Source organism: Podarcis gaigeae (genome assembly GCF_964106915.1).
Source record: "Podarcis gaigeae genome assembly, chromosome: 15".
Lineage (NCBI taxonomy): Eukaryota > Metazoa > Chordata > Lepidosauria > Squamata > Lacertidae > Podarcis > Podarcis gaigeae.
Window position 1 is genome coordinate 38,708,757 of NC_139692.1, and position 19,051 is coordinate 38,727,807.

At 47.8% G+C, this 19,051-nt stretch overlaps 1 protein-coding gene across 7 annotated transcripts in view; it reads left to right on the forward strand.

The window, feature by feature from the left end:
* Positions 1 to 17,639, forward strand: part of SYNRG (synergin gamma) — a 56,092-nt gene extending 38,453 nt beyond the window's left edge. For 4 of the 7 annotated variants that reach the window (XM_083714317.1, XM_083714320.1, XM_083714321.1 and 1 more), the window contains 8 exons: positions 1,528 to 2,121; positions 4,200 to 4,363; positions 5,652 to 5,705; positions 7,410 to 7,506; positions 7,963 to 8,111; positions 9,013 to 9,123; positions 9,966 to 10,001; positions 12,114 to 17,639. In XM_083714317.1, the coding sequence (XP_083570443.1) occupies positions 1,528 to 2,121; positions 4,200 to 4,363; positions 5,652 to 5,705; positions 7,410 to 7,506; positions 7,963 to 8,111; positions 9,013 to 9,123; positions 9,966 to 10,001; positions 12,114 to 12,245 (1,337 nt within the window). In that variant the 3' untranslated portion in view covers positions 12,246 to 17,639. Of the gene's footprint in view, positions 1 to 1,527; positions 2,122 to 4,199; positions 4,364 to 5,651; positions 5,706 to 7,409; positions 7,507 to 7,962; positions 8,112 to 9,012; positions 9,137 to 9,965; positions 10,002 to 12,113 lie in introns of all 7 variants that reach the window. The other 3 variants (XM_083714318.1, XM_083714323.1, XM_083714319.1) reach the window with 2 other exon arrangements.
* Positions 17,640 to 19,051: the final 1,412 nt, after the last annotated feature.

Genomic DNA, 19,051 nt, shown 5'->3' on the forward strand with positions numbered 1-19,051 from the left:
CTGCCAGATGTTTTGGACTATGACTGCCTAGGAATGGTGGGAGTTGTAGTCCCAAACATCCAGGTTGCGGAAGGTTGCAGTATAGAGATGGCCTGGTGAATCGCAGTTGGCAGAGCATTCCACAGGGTAGGTCCCGCTACAGAAACGAACCGTAGTTTGTGCCAGCTTCAGCTGCACACTAAGCAGGTGAGTGTTGATGCCTTTGGGGATGTGTTCCAGGGTATGTGGGTAGAAGCCTTATTCCCACCCACCACCCACTCCTGTGAGCACTGCTCATGTTCAGCCCGTTGCCAGAAATCCAGAATGAAACTTAAGTTTTAATGCAACATGAGCCTGCCAAGAGGTAGCGATGGCTTTATAGGGGAGAAGACTCTATCAATGGCGTCTAGTCCTGATGGCTGCAGGCTGCTTCTAGTATCAGAGGAAGTTTGTTTTAAAAGAAAACCCACACCTAGCATTTTGGCATCCGCAGGCTTGGGTTGTGGCTTTTCAGTAATGAGTCAAACATGTAAAGAAGAGGTGAGGAACATGTGGCCCTCAAGATATTGCTGCGCTCAGCATCCCTGGTCTGCCCACCAGGTTGACTTGGAGTCCAGCAACATCTGGGGGGTCACATGTTCCCCATCCCCACCATAAACCTCTGCCCAGTCTTGTCTACTCTGACGGGCAGTGGACCTCCAAAGTCTTGGGGCAGAGAAGGGTCCTTCCCAGGCTCTCCTGCCTCGGGATGGGAAAGCTGTGGTCCTGCAGATGCTGCTGGACCCCCAGCTCCCATCAACCCAGACTGGTCACGCTGTGGAAGGGCTGGTATTCATTGGAACTGGTGGGGCACACAGCAGGGAGCCCCAAATAGGTGAAGCCAGAGCCAGTGGGAGACAGGGCTAACGAATTCCAGTTTTGCCTCCACCCTCCTCCTCCCTGCTGAGTTGTACAAGGGTGGGCGCTGAGGCTAAAGAGGAGGAATCTAATGGGCACTGCGACACTGTGAACCAGCTGTATTTGAGAAGGAAGGCAGGTGAGGCCTGGCTGGAGGCAGACTGAGCTACGTGGGGCAATGCCCCATTTGCCTTAATGTACCAGCCTTCGCTGGAGTCCAACAACAACTGGAAGGCCACAGTGTCTCTCATTCCCGAAGCAAAATGAGAACAGCCTAGTGCTGCGTTGAAGCACAGTGGTTAGGAAAGCCTTCTAGAAAGGGTATGTCTTAGCTGTCTGCTGAAGGACAGGTAAAGATGGAGTCAGGCCAGCTTCCCTTGTTCTGTAGCTGTGGATTTACAAGAACAACAATCTTTGAGCCCTGATCTTTGAGCTCAGACACTGTACTTATGACTGCAGAGGATCATAGAACAGGTTTCGGAGGTCAGTAGGTACAGATGGGAGCTGCTAGTTTTTGAGATACTCTGGTGTTCTCCAAAATGGCACCACCTTTGGATTTGACTTGTGTCACTGTTTGCTGAAAACACTGGTCACTAGTGCTCTAATGGTTGGGTCTTCTCCTTCTCTTTTTCTCTGTCCCTCCTTTTCTAGATCTCGATGACTTGAAAGGGACCACCTTTGGAAGCTTCAGCAACGGCTCCACTCTGAGTGGCTTCCCAAGCTATGATTGGTCTGACAAAGACGACGCCTACCAAAGCAGGAAGTCCCTCCCCTTCCCCTTTCCTCCAGGAAGTGGCTCCTCCTTGGCCACCTCCATTCTCCAGAAGAAAGAGACTCTGTTTGGCAGCTCGGAGAACATCACCTTGACCACTGTTTCCAAAGTCACCACCTTTACAAGTGAGGATGCTCTCCAGGACGTGAAGTTCTCACCTTTTGCTAACTTCAAAGAACCTGACCCTCAGTCTGCGGACCTGAGTGACGATGACGTTGAAGGCTTTGGGGAGTTTGCAAGGCCTTTGGCAGAGACATCTGGAAGCCCAGCTGTAGGCACGCCCCAAGAAGCTGACTCTGCTGGCCTCTCCGTAGAAGCAGCCAAAGAAGGCACCGATGACTTTGGAGAGTTTCAGAGCGAGAAGCCCAAAATCAGCAAATTTGACTTCTTACTGGCAACTTCCCAAGGGAAGGTGAAATCAAGTGAAGAAATGATCAAGAGTGAGCTTGCAACGTTCGACCTCTCTGTTCAAGGTGAGTGTCTACATTGGCCTCCAGTTGTTCTGGACTACAGCTCCCATCAGCCCCAGCAAGCGAAGGGACCTTGCTCCCTGCTAGAGCTTCTGCTTTGCATGCAGAACATCCTGGAGAAGCAAGATGCAGAACTACATAAGCCTTTGTTCTGATTCAGCAGAGCTGCTTTTTAGGAAAGGCTTTGCAAGCTACATTTGGCCTCTGATCTTCCTAGCCTGCGTAGTATTAAGCAAATCTTTAACACTTTAGGGCAAGTAATTGAAGTTTGATTGAAGATTTGATTTTCAAGGAGCTGAGTTCTGCCTCGCTGTGCAACATTCATATTGACCTGGTTTGCACAGAACACAAAGCCATGGTTCATTTAACAAACCATAACTCAATCTTGAGTTGTCCCACAGATGACCCAACAAACCGTGCCTTCTTTCTCTAAAGTTTGGTTTATTTTCTAGCTGCTATCGCTCTTGCCTCATGTCTTTGTACCTTGGTTAGCATCTGGGGAGAGGTGGTCAAACAAAGCATGGTTAAGGAAGGGTGCTGGCTTCACATATAACACCAAACCATATTTAAAACAAGCCAAAATTTGTAACACAGCAGCAAACCATGGCTTCAGATCACGATATTTTGGCAGTAAACAAACCATAGTAAAGCCACTGGGCAGGGTTCTCACATAATGCTAAGCCATGGTTTAATAAAACATAATTGAACAAACGATTGCTTAGTGAAAACAAAATAAAAAAATTCCTTCCAGTAGCACCTTAAAGACCAACTAAGTTGTTCTAGGTATGAGCTTTCGTGTGCATGCACACTTCTTCAGATACACTGAAACAGAAGTCACCAGACCTTTCTATATAGTGAGAAGGTGGGGAGGGGTATTACTCAGAAGGGTGGTGGGAATGGGTGATTGGCAGATAGCTGTGATGAGCCTGTTGACGACTCTTAACGACTGCAATAGGTCTTACAGGAAAAAGCAAGGGGTGAGAAGGTGAAAAATGGCTTTGTCATGTATAATGAGATAAGAATCCAATGTCTTTGTTCAGACCAGGTCTCTCCATGGTTTTAAGTTTGGTGATAAGCTGCAATTCAGCAGCTTCTCTTTCCAGTCTATTTCTGAAATTCCTTTGTAATAGAACAGCTACTTTGAGATCTTGTATAGAATGTCCTGGGAGATTGAAGTGTTCTCCTACTGGTTTCTCTGTCTTGTGGTTCCTGATGTCGGATTTATGTCCGTTTATTCTTTGGCGTAAGGTTTGGCCTGTTTGTCCAATATAGAGAGCTGAAGGACACTGTTGGCATTTGATGGCATACACAATGTTAGATGATGAGCAATTAAATAGTCCCGAGATGGTATGTGTGATGTTGTTGGGGCCAGTAATGGTGTTGTCCGGGTGTATGTGGCAGCAAAGTTGGCATCTGGGTTTATTGCAGGCTCTGGTGCCAGTGTCCGTGTTAAGTCTGGTAGTAGTATTATTGTGGGTTAGGAGTTGTTTAAGATTGGGTGGCTGCCTGTAGGCAATGAAAGGTCTTCCTCCCAGAGCTTGAGAAAGAGAACTGTCATTGTCCAGGAGAGGTTGTAGATCTCTGATCACTATATAGAAAGGTCTGGTGACTTCTGTTTCAGTGTATCTGAAGAAGTGTGCATGCACACGAAAGCTCATACCTAGAACAACTTAGTTGGTCTTTAAGGTGCTACTGGAAGGAATTTTTTTATTTTGTTTTGACTATGGCAGACCAACACGGCTACCTATCTGTAACTATTGCTTAGTGCTGCGTGTGAACGAGGCCAAGGTCTTTTCTTCTTCTTTTTCATAGAATAATAAAATTGTAAGTTAGAAGGGTCATCTAGTCCAACCCCCTATAATGCAGGAATCTCAGCTAAATCATAAACGGCAGATAGCCAGTTAACCTCTGCTTAAAAGCCTCCAAGGAAGGAGAGTCCACCACCTCTTTTGGAGTCTGTTCCGCTGTCGTACAGCTCTTACTGTCAAATAGTTCTTTTTGAGGTTATTATTCTTAATGCTCTGTTCAGAACTGGGGCATACACGCAACCCTGACTTTCCATGTGTTGTGTTTCTTTCCAGGATCTCACAAACGGAGCCTGAGTTTGGGCGACAGAGAGATTAGCCGCTCCTCACCTTTGCCACCTCCGGAGCAGCCGTTTCGAGACCGGTCAAATACCCTCAGTGAGAAGCCAGCCTTGCCCGTCATCCGAGACAAGTACAAAGATCTCACAGGGGAAGTGGAGGTAAGGAGAGATTGTCAGAGAGGAATTCCGGGAGGCCTATCCTCTTTTAGGGACCTGGGTGGCGCTGTGGGTTAAACCACAGAGCCTAGGGCTTGCCAATCAGAAGGTCGGCGGTTCGAATCCGCTAACGGGGTGAACTCCCGTTTCTCGGTCCCTGCTCCTGCCAACCTAGCAGTTCGAAAGCACCTCACAGCACAAGTAGATAAATAGGTACCACTCCGGTGGGAAGGTAAATGGTGTTTCAGTGCACTGCTCTGGTTTGCCAGAAGCGGCTTAGTCATGCTGGCCACATGACCAGGAAGCTGTACGCCGGCTCCCTCGGCCTATAGAGCGAGATGAGCACCGCAACCCCAGAGTCGGTCACGACTGGACCTAATGGTCAGGGGTCCCTTTACCTTTACCTTATCCTCTTTTAACAGCTGAACATACGTGTAGGAATCACAGAATAGAATTTCCTGGACGTTACCACTAGAGACTGCAGGTGTGGTACGTTCTCAGACATTATAAACAAAACTTTTTGCTTGTGGGGAAAAAAGATAATTACATTCTCCTCTTCCTGAGTTTTCTATACTGAGGGAGTTGTGTTTTAATAGAGAGGGAGCATATTGGAGTTGAGATTTCACCTTTTTGCTGTGCAAAGTGGTAGAATCCCAGAAAGGACTATGCCACAATATTGCTGAACGTGTAGAATCATAGTTATTCTAGAGTTGGAAGGTATCCCCTGAGGGCTGTCTAGTCCAGCCCCCTGCAATGTTCTTTGGTGGTGGTGTTCAGATAGTGCTGCTTTGGAGCTTTTGATCCCTGCCATCCTGGCATGCGGGATGTATTTCACCTAGGTTAGAAATATAGGAACATAGGAAACTGCTTTATGCTGAGTCAGACCATTGGGTCCATCTAGATCAATACTGTCTGCACTGACTGGCAGCAGCTTTCCAGGGTTTCAGGCAAGGGGACCTTCCCACCCCTACCTGGAGATGCCAAGGATTGAACCTATGACCTTCTGCATGCAAAGCAAAGGCTATACCACTGAGCTATGGCCCTTCCTCAAAGGAAACTCTCTCCATCTTTCTATATCCTCCAACCAGTGTGGGTTTGGGTATATTACATTGATGGACCACTTCCCAGTCTCCACATGAAAACCACCTGTATCTTTCTAGGAGCTTTCCTTGCTTTTTGCTACCTCTGTGTAGCAGGGGGTGGGAATCACTTATAAGGCAGTCATTACTAGTTCTGATTTATTTGTTTATTTTTGAAACCTGTGGAATTCTGCTGCTTCTTTTCCACCTAGGAAAGTGAGAGATATGCCTATGAATGGCAGAGATGTTTAGAAAGTGCCCTCCAAGTAAGTACATCAAAATAACGTCCTTCTTCTTTGTATACCTCATGTGGGATGGTCACAGGTTTTGATACTGTGTGTATGTGCCAGCTCCTACGCATAAACACACAGATAGAAAAGAGTTACTATCATTTAATTAGAACTACAGTACAGTGGTACCTCGGAAGTCAAACGGAATCCGTTCCAGAAGTCCGTTCGACTTCCAAAACATTTAGGAACCAAGGCGTGGCTTCTGATTGGCTGCAGGAAGCTACTGCAGCCAATCGGAAGCCGTAGAAGCTGCAACAGATGCTTGGGTTCCAAAGAACGTTCGCAAACTGGAACAATCACTTCCGGGTTTGTGACGTTTGGGAGCAAAAACATTTGGCTGTCAAGGTGTTTGACTTCCAAGGTATGACTGTACATCTCACCGCAGTGGGAAACCACCGTCTGCTGGGGTGGAGAGGAATAATTGACGTGTGATATTGGATGGAGGATTAAATCTATAGATTAAAATTTAAACCTCCTATCCCACATGTGTGGGAGAAATGCAAAAATAAGCAGGCTTTCTAGCAGAAGAAAAACACTTGGATGTTTTGAAGCTTTCTGAAGCGTAGGAATAAAAGCAGTTACAGAGGTACCTCGAGTTAAGTACTTAATTCGTTCTGGAGGTCCGTTCTTAACCCGAAACTGTTCTTAACCTGAAGCACCACTTTAGCTAATGGGGCCTCCTGCGGCCGCCGTGCCTCCGGAGCACAATTTCTGTTCTCATCCTGAAGTAAAGTTTTTAACCTGAAGCACTATTTCTGGGTTAGCGGAGTCTGTAACCTGAAGTGTATGTAACCTGAAGCATATGTAACCTGAGGTACCACTGTATACCTTTTTTATACCTTTTTATTTGTGGTCTTCTGACCTCCTTCCTTTTCACCCCCATTGCAGAGAATGAACCACCTGTTTTTTAGCAAGATAAAAAAGGTTTACTTACATTTCAATGCAGGCAGAAAATACAGCAAAGTAGTTTACTGAAAAATACTTCTAAGTTACAGTAAAATAAAAAATGGTGGTCTCAAAATAGGGTGCCTGTGTCTGGAACCCCCAAAGACACATTTGCTTGTCTTGGAAGCAAGGTGAATGGAAACAGTCTCCTCAGAGGTGGAAGGAACTGTAAGGGGTTATATCCATTGTTACAGAATTCCTGCCCAGAGGAGGCAACGGAAGTGGCCACACACAGAGAGGGTTCTCTCTAGGAAGTTTAAGGACTCTCTGTGTACTAACCCTGTTCTTGTCTAACAAAACATGCATTTGTGATTGGGCTGCAAACCTGTGGGTGGGGCCAGAGGCAACAGTGGGCGGAGCAAGAAATGCAAATTTTTGCCTTTGTACAGTAGGCTAGTTTCTACACCCATTCCACACACACCTCTTTCCTCCACCAACCAGACAAGCAAGCAAGAGGCATTGTCAGAGTTCAGGGATGCACTCCAGCCAGGCAAAACCACCTGGGTTGGGAAGCAGGGCTGCTGCAGGGGGTGGTCTGGGGAGGTTTCCAAGGGCCAGATGGCGAGACCTCCAGGGCCACATGCATCCTGAGGTTCCTCTTCTCTGGCATAATGTGAATGCACGTGATGTGGCAGATATTTTGGAGATAAGCAGGCCTGGGCTGAAGGCTCACTGGGGATGCTATGAACACCATCCTGAGTTCAGCAGAACAAACAAACGTCTCTTGTGTGTTAGGTCATCAAGAAGGCAAACGACACCCTGAACGGAATCAGCAGCTCCTCCGTCTGCACCGAAGTGATCCACTCCGCACAAGGCATGGAGTACTTATTAGGTATGGATTTTACCGCATCTCATGAAGATGAGGAATTAAAACAGGGAGCAAAGACACCCAACAGCTCTGCTTGGGATGTGCCTCTTTTTTTTTTTAAGCAGAAGGAGAAAAATATTTTCCCACTTTCTGAAACCTCATTTGTTTTTTTCTCCCCACCTCCATCTACCCTTTAGATATCTCTGTGGTTAACGCGCTGTGTGAGACTCTGATGCTCTTGTTTTATTTATTTATTTATTTATAAAAAATGTTTATAGGCATCTATTTCAACAACAAAAATCAAAATGGTTTGCAACTAAGTTACATAAAAGCCTACAAGGGTGTGTGGCCCGGGGAGAATTCTGAGGGCCAGAGATAGAAGCCTGGAGGGCCACATTCATTTTGGTTCCTCGCCCCTGCCGTCTGAGAGTTGCCATGCCTCCTGTGACCCCTCCACCCTCACCTTTGATCTCTCAACAGGGGTCGTCGAGGTTTATAGAGTCACAAAACGGGTAGAGCTGGGCATCAAAGCCACAGCCGTCTGTAGCGAGAAGCTCCAGCTACTACTGAAGGACATTGACAAAGTGTGGAACAACCTGATCAGTTTCATGTCGCTTGCTGCTTTAACGGTAAGGCCTTTTGTGTGGTACGTCTCTTGTGGTGCTCCCAGTGTTCAGACTCTGAGTGCCTTTGGAGATACGGATGGTTTAGATGTGCTTAATGCTTTTAGATTGCTGTAAAATAATCTTTTGTTTCTCAATGGTTGTTTTATTTCTTAATTGTTTGCTATGCTGAGCTGCTTTGGGTGAAAGCATGAGACAGAAATTTAATAATGATGGTGATGATGATGATGATGATGATGATGCAGCAGCCAAAGCTAGATGGACAAATAGTGGACTGTGTTTCTGTGAACCAAGATAGCATGGAAGATAGAAGGCAGAGAACAGATTAGAACAGGGGTCAGCAAACATTTTCAGCAGGGGGCCGTCCACTGTCCTTCAGACCTTGTGGGGGGCTGGACTATATTTGGGGGGGGGGATGATGCAAAAGCACCACGAGCCCCGGTGGCTCCTTACCTGTGTTTTGCAAGTGGCAGGGGCTGGCAGCAGCGGCGGGACAATGAGTGGCACATGAAAGGGCTCTGGAGAGGGGCTGCTTAAACTGGCGGCTTCTTGAGCGCTGCTGCTGCCCTGGCACCAACAAAGCCCAGTTCCCTTCCTCCTCTAGGCAGGGTGGGGAGAAGCCAGGAGGAGGGAGGGAGGAGGTGGCGACGCCACCATGTGAGGGAGGGGGGAAGAATGCGCGCACTGGCGAGCCACAAGGATGATCTATCTGCGGGCTGGATCCAGAAGGGAATTGGACCTGATCTGGCCCGTGGGCTTTAGTTTGCCTACTCATGGATTAGAAGGTAGAAGGCAGCTTAGAAGAAGTTGGAAGCTAGAAGAGACCATGGAAGATAACTTAGAACAAGGCAGGAGATAGCTACTTATGAACAATATACTATTCCAACCTCTGTTGTTTCTCCTACAGCCTGACGAAAACTCACTCGATTTTTCCTCCTGTATGCTTCGCCCGGGAATCAAAAACGCCCAAGAACTGGCTTGTGGGGTGTGCCTCTTGAATGTAAATTCTCGAAGCAAAGTAAGTAGAGGCTGTGTCGCTGTCGTTTTTTTTTACATCTCCCCACCTATCTCAACCCCTGTTTGCATTTGCTGCCTTCCACCCTTGCATTTGCTCCACTAATTTTAACAAGCACCCGGAGCATCCAGCGACCCCATCGCAAGTAGCTTTGGTAGAAAGCCGCATCGCGGAGAGCCGAGTTCCTTCCGAAACCCCCTCTCCCGCCCGTCCGAATGCATGTTGTTGCTGCTGCTGCTGCTTCCAGCTCGGGTGGAGACCCCAGGCAGCCTTAGCGGAGCCCGCAAAGTTGGAAAGAAAGAGGTACAAGTCCCTTGGCCTGTGTGGATCCACCCAGCAAGGCAACACAGTCTTCCTGAAATAAAAGGGTAGTGGCCTTCCAGATATGAGACTCAAACTCTTGTTAGCCCCAGCAGCCAGGAAGGATGAGAACTGCAGCTGAGCAACGTCCAGAGAGTCTCAAGTTACCCATCGTTGTTTTATAGGGCAAGAGTCAACACTGTGATGCTCTCCAGTGATGGGCGTTGCAGTCTGACAGTACCTGTCGGGTCGCAGGTGTTCCCGATTACTTGTAACTTATTTCCTAGGCAACTGGAGGGTTGACTCTGGAGTCAGGGGTCCCCTGCAGCTGGCTTGGAGCCTCTATCTTCTTTCTTCGTAAGAGACAAGCCCCACAGCCTTCAGAAACTCGGATTGTCAGTGGGATATATTGGAGCAGCTCTAAAAGCCCCGCTGTGTGGAGCGGGATGGGGACTCTTAAAACATGAGCGAGTTTGGTTGGCAGCCAGCTCGCCTCTTTTGGCGACTATGTTTTGACCCTTTTCTGGTTTCGACGTTGTTTTCAGAAAGAAGAGAAGCCTCCGGAGGAACCTCCTAGAGAAGTACGGACCCGTGAAAGCTATATACATATATATATATTTCCTTTTAATGTTTGCCCTAAGCAAGGTGGTAGCAGGGACCGTTGCCGCCCTCCTCTGTTTGTCTCCAGTTAACAATTTCTGTGCCTCTCCCTCTCTCTAACCTCTCAATTTTAATCAACTAACTCACACTCGAGTCCATTCCCCCAAAGGGCCTGGTTCAAACTGAATGCTTAGTGCAAGCCTGCAAGCATGTGGCCTTCCAGAAAGGAGACAAGTAGCTGCTTTGTTCCGTCCTCTGGTCCTGCTGCTGCCCGCTAAACCATGGTTTGGCCAAGCGTGTCATCTGAACCCAGTTTCATGGCTTGTCTCACTCTAGACAAACCACAAACTCTGATCAAAGTTAGTTCTATGCTTCACCACTCATGAGGAGATGAACGGCAAGCCCAGGTCCAGATGATGCGCTGAGCCTAAAGCTGGGACAGAGGAGGATCAAAGAAGGGACACTCTCCTCTCAGGGAGCCTGCATTCTTGCACATTCCCACTAATCCATGGTTTCGCTTAGTGCTGTGCACAAACCGAGTCTTTCTCGTGTCGGCATGCCTGTTGCTTTGTGAATAGATCTGCTTTTTTGTGGTGGTCTGTGTTGTGGTGTGGCAAAAAGAGTTGTCTGTGTCATTGGCTCCTACCTATCCCGCCGTGCGTGTTTGTGGCAAGAGGGGCTTGTGCGTCCACCCCCACTGTGCATGAAGATGTTAAAAACTTTTCAGGTTTTGATGGTGGGGGGGGTCTGTGGGGGTCACCTTCTCTTTCAAGTTTGTGGGGTCTAGTTCAGCCTGATGACTGCTTCTCTTAGCTCCTGCGTGTTGTTCAAGGTGTGGGGTTCTGTGTGTTCCACGATTCCTCCATGGGAGCAAAGACTAGCTGGGCTCCATCATTTGCAATGAATTAAGGGGCTTTACCCAAGGATACTTCATTTATTTTTATCCACACAAGTGGGTCTGTGCAAAGTTAGGGGTTGTTTTCAAAGCTGGTGTACAGTCACCTTATTATACTCCTACAGCTATTTCTCACACAATTACATAGAATCTCTTAAAGTCATGGAAGTGCTTTGCATTCTGGATATCTGAGAGCGGCGACTTCAGACCAGTGAGAAAACAAGTGCATTTCTTCCTGTCCCCCAAAAGCAGCACTCTTCCCAAAGTACTCCACCTGCTTGCTCAGCCATTGACAAATCAGCCCTGGGATGTTTGTGTGTGTGGGCTGCTTCCTTGAAAAGTGGCTTGCCAGCTACGCCCAAGTCAGAAACTGCTCTCAGGTGCATTTCAGCTCCTTGTAGTGCGTCCTCCTTGCCTCTTAATGGGAGTGCCCCCGGTTCAGGGTTCCGCCATGCTTTCTCCCGTGATATAATATCACACGATTTGGCAGGCCGGCTAGATTTTACATGAATTTTGGAGCAAGGGGAACATTCCCCTGCTGGGATGCAGCCACCCGAAAGGTCCCCTCTCTTTCTAGGAAGGGCAGGCAATGCTTTTCAGTCCAAATTCTACCTTTGTACAGCAGCCCAGGGTCTACATGCCATCTCTGCATCCAGGCAAGCGAGAGACACAATCAGGGACACATTTGCAGCCAGGAAAGCAAGTGGCCTGGGTGTGAAGCAAGGCCAGTGAGGGGTGTGGCCTAGAGAGGGTCCTGAAGGGCCAGGTAAAGAGGCTTAGAGGGCCACAGGCCTGAGGTTCCTCTCGCTCCTTGTCTTATAGCCTCCGGCCTTGCCTGAGATTGAAGGAGCACCATGCCATAAACAAACAAAATAGATTCTGCCTTCAACCAGCCTCTTTATCTTCCCACTTCTTCAAAAGAGCTGCCTTTAAATGCTCTTTTTGATCGCACAAAGTGGAAATTGAGGACCCTCTGTTGCTGGTTTATCCCAGAGCTGTAGCCATGGTTTGACGGCGATGGCTTGCGAGCTGTTAGGAAGCTCCACAAAGAGACTGAATGTGTTTGTTGGCTGTCAGTGTGTGCCTGTGCGTCGCCGGCATACAGGCCTCTCTCTGTGGCGCAATGTTTCAGCACATGGGAGCATCACGGCGGTTCCTAACTCTGCTGTTTGTTTGTTTCCCCCCTTCTTCCCCGCAGGCCTTTAACTCGGAAACGGACAATTTCAAACTTGCTTACGGAGGGCACCAGTATCACGCCAGCTGCGCCAACTTCTGGATCAACTGCGTTGAGCCCAAACCCCCGGGCCTCATTTTGCCTGACCTACTTTAAGCGGACTTTGTTCCTTCAGCTTTGGCTTGGTCTCGATAGGGGAAGAATACACTGGAGGGGCAGTGGGGGGTGGGGTGGGGAGGAATGTCAGTAGATGTGGAAACTGCTCTGAGCTAGCACTTAGGGCAGTCATCCCTAGGCTGGAGTGCTCCAGACGTTCTGGGCTACAGATCCACAGCCATGCTGGCTGCGGGATGGGAGTTGTAGTCTGCTGCACCCAGACGTCTCCAGCTTGGGGGAAGACTGGGTTCAAGTGTATATATATAAAACGTTTGTTTTTAGACTAGCTGTTCTCTTCCAAAAGGGTGAAAGCCACTATGTTTTTTAAATCTGCAAATTCCCTGTGATGGACTTCTCAAGAATTTGGAAATATCCACTGATTTGGGGGTGGAGGCGTGGATTGCACTGAGGCACAAACTGTGTTTCTCCAGTAGCATTTGACCAGCACAGTCTGCCCTTCAAGTGTTGGCAAATTTCTTGTCTGCTTAATGAAGGTGGAGGAATCTCTCTCCCACAAGTGATAACCTTTGTTTTTGAGTGGCTTAGAGCCCCTAGGATGACAAAGTCAGAAGGAGACAGAGTTGGCTTGGGATCCTTGTTGGGTGGTTCTTGTTTTTTGAGTAAGGTCTTGAATAGTTTCTCACTTCTCACATGGTGAGCTTCCAAAACCAGGTTTAAGTGTCAGGGGTCCCCTTCCCCCCACCGCCTTCGCCCTACCCCACCCCACTGTCAAGGCACTCTTGGCTTTAAGCACGTCAGCTCAGAATTTCTTGCAGGTATTATCAGACAAAACTACCATTACTGAGTTTTGGGGCACAGGCAGGAAACAATTGGGCAGATCCGCACCGTAGATTTCAAGCAAACCTGACGCACATTGGAAGCACATGACTTCCCCCAAATAGACTGTGGTTTGTGAAGGGTTCTGAGCACTGTAGCTCTGCGAGGGGGAAGCTACAGTTCCCAGGATTCAATGAGGTGTGGAATTGTGTGTTTTAAATGTGTATTGGCTTCACTTTAAATCTGCGAGTCTGCCCTTAAAGAAGCCCCCCCCCCCCCGGCACTTTGAAAGCAGCTGATCTTTACAGCCTTGAGACCTCTCCCTAGAATGAATCAGCTGTCAAATTTGGCAGTGTGGAATAAAAATAGACATGCGTAATGGCGGAGGGCTCTCAAAGTGTGAAATTGTGGAGGGTTTCTTTTTGCTTCTTCTAAAGGGCATTACCAGTGTTTGCGACTCCATTAAGTTTGCAGAGAGAGTGAGAGCCTCCAAAGGGTATAACCGGCTTATATCAATTAAATGGCTGGGGGAGGCGGCCTCTTTCCTCTTTTGAGCAAGTGGGTCGTATCGTTTTGCGGCTTCGAGAGAGCAATGGTGCAGAGAACGCAGTGGAGCAAAATGGGCTTTTCTTTCTTTCCCTGTTCCCTTTCTTCAGTACCTCCAGACTGCAACCACCTCGCTGAAACCGAAGGCGGGCGGGGAGCTGTTTCATTAGGTTTAAACAAAGCAAGCAGCCTGATTATACCATTAAACCAGGTATAGGCAAACTCGGCCCTCCAGATGTTTTGGGATTACAACTCCCATCATCCCTAGCTGACAGGACCAGTGGCCAGGGATGATGGGAATTGTAGTCCGAAAACCCTATGCCGGCATTAAACAATCAATGCTCGTGCCTCTCTCTTTTTTTAGAGACTTGCCTGCTGTGAGCTGTTGATCTCTCCCTTCACTTGGATTGGCAACCTGATGCTGCTCCCTTGGTTGGAGGTTGGTGGGGACAGGCCTAGTGATGTCCCATCTCCCAGTGTGCTGTGCTTCATGATCCACCACTGTTGAAGTTATTCCCCCATTCCACCATTGGCAGCGCTTAGGACTGCAGGGTGGGGGGCCTCTGGCCCACAGGCTGAATTTGGGGTGTCAGTTTCCACTTCCCCAGAAACCCCACCTTCCCTACACCTGGTGCATCATGTGCACAGTTGGGAGCTGGTTCCTGCGTATGCCTGCTGTGAGCTTTTGATCTCTCCCAGCTTGTGGCCAGCTTGTTTATACATATCGCATTCTGGTGAGTTTCCTCTCTAGCTGAGGACCAGATCCACCGACAGCACAGCCTGACAACTGGAGGCACAGCTTAGGTCTCCTATAACAGCTGCAAAGAATTTCCAGCACATTCCAGCTTTTTCCCATCCTGATGCTTCAGCGAGGAGGGAAGGAGCCTGGCCACCAAATTTCTCCCGGATTTAGAAATCTGAAAAGCACCGTAGGGCAGAGAGCAGGAGCTGCAGGAAGGAAACAGCTCGTCCAATGGTTATATATTCTCTTGGGTGTTTCGCTTCCATGGAACAATGAGCTGCCTCGTTTTGGGTGGCTGCACCTTTTCAATCCAGTCTTGCGTGGTTGGCCAAACCGTAGTCAGGACTCCAGTGGGTTCGGTAAATAGCGGCTCATAAGGAAATTATCTTTTGGTGCCTTTAACCACACCCAAAAAAGTCAGTATTTGGGTGTCATAAGTGCTAACGGGGTCAAACTTGGGGTGTTGTCAAAAGACGCTAAACTTGGCTCTCGCATCAGTGGTGCAGTGGGAAACTTAATATCTTGAGCACCAGTGACAATGTGGCAAAAAGAGTGATCCACTGCATCTTTCCATAGAGAAAAGTGCACACTCTCCGCATATTGCTTTCCTGGGAAAAGTGACATCCTCTGAACTTCCCCCCTGGCATTCAGCTACTAAGACCCCACTGCAGGTCTTCTATGGCTCAGGCGCATCAGCAAAACTGACATGCCTAAATTTGAACCATGGGAATGATCTCACGCATGTTGCTGAATCAGACCGATCTGCACATAACGGAGGAGTTGGGGTTTTTTTATTAGCAGTTCCAGTGAGACTAAGCAACGAAACCTCATCCCACAAGTTGTTGGAGAGCCTCAACCGCAAACCTGAGTGTTCAAGCACTGGGGGCAAATGTGCCCCTCATCCAAGGAGGATGTCAATTGTTTATGTGCTAATTTTTCTCTCCAGATTGCTCTTTAGCCTGTATTCAGACGGGCCGAGGATTGAGAGAGAGAAAGATCAGTCAGTGGGAAGCAAAAGGCAGCTCTTCAGCTCTAATTACGGCAGAGCTTATTGAACTGTGCCTGTGTTTAAGGCTCACGACGGATCTGGGAAGGGAAAATAATCGCCTGGCTTCTGTTAGTCACAGTGCCTTGTATAGTCCACCAAAGGAACATTCGCGGAAAGGGGGAGAAAATAACAATACGCAAACGAAACACCTTTCTTTGTGTTTTTGCGACGTGAGCAATGTTTGTTTGTTTTTCGCTGATGAAGGCTGGTTGCGTTGAAGGTGGAGGGGCCTGGAGTGGGCTGCTTCTGCTATGGCGTATCCAACTCATTTGGAAGACTGGCGTTGTGTTCATCCATCCCCTGCGCTGTGATCCTGTTAGCCAAGGGCCCCGGTGTCCTTGGAAACTGTATCCAAGGTTACGGTGTTTTTCCGAGGCTTCATTGTATAAGGTTCTGCTTCTCTCTGCCTCGCAGCCGTGCTTTGAGTGTGGGTTGGCAACTACGAGGAAGGTTTTCATAAGCTGGTCTTTCCATCTTTCCAGCCTTTTGACTTCATTTCTCTTTTAAAAAAACCAAAACAAAACCCACACATTTTCTTTCTTGGGTGAAGCAAAATGCTAACGGTTGTGCGTCCTTTTGTTCCTTTCTAAATATACAGATGTGGGGGGGGGCTTTTGTTTTTTGTAGGGTGGGGTCTCTGCTTGTGAACTGTGTTCTGTCTTTTTGCATGCATCTTAGCTGCAGGTTTTCCTTTTCCTTAAACCTGTTTCAAAATGTATCACAGCCCTTGTGTGTCTGCCTGTTCCTTCCTTGACTGTGTTCCGGGAGCTCAGTCCTTTGAAAAATGGCTCTATACTCACAGCCACGTGTTCAGAGCACATGGCGTCCTGCAACTTCTAGTTTGCCGAGGATGCTGGGAATTGTAGCTCTGCGGTGTGAAAACTACAGATCCCATGATTCCTTGGGGGAAGCTGTGCCTCTTAAAGAAACACGCTATAAACATGCGGTTTAGAAATGTCCATTGATGCGTTTGATGTAGAAAAGTGGGGCCAGGGGTGGAGAGTGAGGTTGGGCAGCGGAGCCCAAACCTATGGTCAGGTCCATCCACATTAGGAATGGGGTAAGTTGAGGTCCTCCATATGTCATTGGACTGCAGTTCCCCATCATCCCTGAACTTGGGGCATCCTGGCTGGTGGGAGTTGTAAAGCCAAGAGAACCACACGTAAATCAAGCAACTCAGAAGCCATATTTGTGCTTCAACAAGATGGTTTTATCCTGCCCAACACAGATTACCAGCCCTGCAGTCGAAGGCAAGCAAATAAGGCAATGCCATTCCACTGACAGCAGGAGTCCAGCGTGGTCTTTTGGATCATGGCAGGCAAAATGGGGGGTCTTGTCTCCCTCCCCGCCCCCGGCATCTACCACTGGGAACTTCCTGTATCCTGATTTCTCTCTCTCTGTTGAGATGTGCAACCTTCAAATAGCTCCCCACCCATTCAGTGTGGTACCTGGGCAGTCACATGGGGAAGGATCTGATGCAGCTGAGTTGCCCACCCTGTAGAAAGTACAGTGCAGGAGCCAATATAGAGCCCCTACTCAGGGGGAAGTGAGTCACACTTAGTCCCCATTGAAATCAATGCGTCAGCATTAGTTGCAGTGAAAGGCAAATCCTTTTTATTCGGTTGATAATCTGCCTTGGATTGGGTCCGTATTCACTAAAGGCTCTAGATAACCCGGCAATTCTGCTTTCGTTTCACGTTTCGGAGGAGGAGGTGCGGAGAACTGCTCTGCCACGGCAAACCAGGCCACAACTAATAAAGGGAATAAAATGAATCAAAACTCCATTCCGCGGATGCAGTCTGATTAATTGCATATCAATGATTGGAGTAGCATAGCAAAATGATACCTCTTTCTGAAATTAAGATAAAATAAAGCTGCTGTTGTATTGCTACACTAACTTATATAGATGTACAGCATATGATTTCCACCCCCCTCTCTGTCTTTTTTTTAAAAAAAATTAGTCTTATTCAGCTCTTTGGATGGTACCCAAAAGGAGAGACGATGCAGCTTTAAAAGGGCTGCTTCAGGAGGAGAGAGAGATCTTTTAACATCTTGGCTGCCTCCAAAGTGGTTTTGTGGTTAACTCGACTGTGATCTAAGGTCTTGTTTTACTTTGCGGTGTGTGCTGTTGCCGATTTTATAAAAAAAAACCTTTTGAGAGTGAGAGTGGTCCTGTTTTTAATTCCCAGTGTCTGTTTGCTCTCGCAGTGGTGTACAAACTCGTTTTATTGATCCCTGTGAAATTTCCTGATCTTCAATAAAGCGCTCTTGTTTTCTTTTTGTTTCCTTTTACTTCCAAAAAAAAAAAAAGAGGTTATTTGAAGCTTAATAAAAATAAAAACGAACCTTCACTGATGCTCAGCTCGCATGTTTTTCATCCTCTTAGAGCTCAGAGGCACTTAGCCAAATGGACTGCCGGTAGTAGCAGGTTCAGGACACACCAAAGGGAAGAAGCTCTTCTGTACTGGTGCCACTGGTTCCATCCAGCTGACACTGGCTGCAGCTTTCAGGTGGGTTTATTTCCCCAGCCCTACCTGGAGATGCCAGGGATTGAATCCTAGGACCTACTTGCCCGCGACGCAGGTGCCCTACCACTGAATGGCAGCCCTAAATGAATATAAGATTCTAGTTCTCATGGTTCTGAAAGAGAGGGCTAATTGCAGACTGGCAGCAGGTTTCCATATGGTACTTTCCCAGCTGTACCTGGGCATGTCAGGCACACAGTCTGTCTGCCACTGAGTTACAGCCCTTCACTGACATTCCCGCAAGATGTTAAAGGAGAAAAGACTGTGGAAAAATTGATGGAGGATAGATCTACCAGCCATGATGAGGAAAGTGGAGCCTCCAGCTGCAGAGGCAGTGTACCTCCAGAATACCTGGTAATGGGTCAAGTAACAGAGGGACACTGTTTTCGTAAACTCCCTAAAAGAATCTCGCTGGAAATGAAATGCTGGAGTAGGTAGTCTTTGTTGACTTTGGGGTCCCAGATTGCTGGACTACAACTCCCATAAACCTCAGCCAGGTGACTCCACTGATCAAGGCTGATGTAGTCCACCAGCATAAGGAGGAGAAGGAAGAAGAAGGGGGAAAACTGAATTGTATGAATCTTAGCACACATGAAGACTAGAATCTTGCATGGTGATGATGATGATGATGATGATAGGAGAGAGAAACCACTGAAGTGTACAGATCGAAAGCAGGTGGTCCGGTTCCAGTGCAGAATTTCAGAAAACACTCTTAAGGTCACAACCATGCCATACATTGAAAGCATTCTGGTATCATTTTAAAAGTTGTGACTCCCCCACCCTGAAGAATCCTGGAAACTAGCTTGTCCTAGAGCTAGGATTACCAGCACCCTCCACAAACTACAGTCCCCAGGATTCTTTGCGGGAAGCTGTGACTTGAAGCAGTAAAAGAGGGCTTTAAATGCATGGTATGGGTGTAACTTGGAAGTCTAATCATACCAGGCATCTGCCTCAAAGGCTGAGTATTGCTGCAGTGATATACTCCTCACTTGAAGCTATAGCCTGAGGGCCAAATGTGGACCTGGTGATACACCCCAGGACACAGATCCTTCCCTTGCCACATCCATCAACAGCCCTGTTTTGAACCCTTGAGTGTTTTTCATTGGCTGGGAAGTGTCATAGAATCAGAGTTGGGAGGGACCCTAAGGATCATCTAGCTCAATGCAAT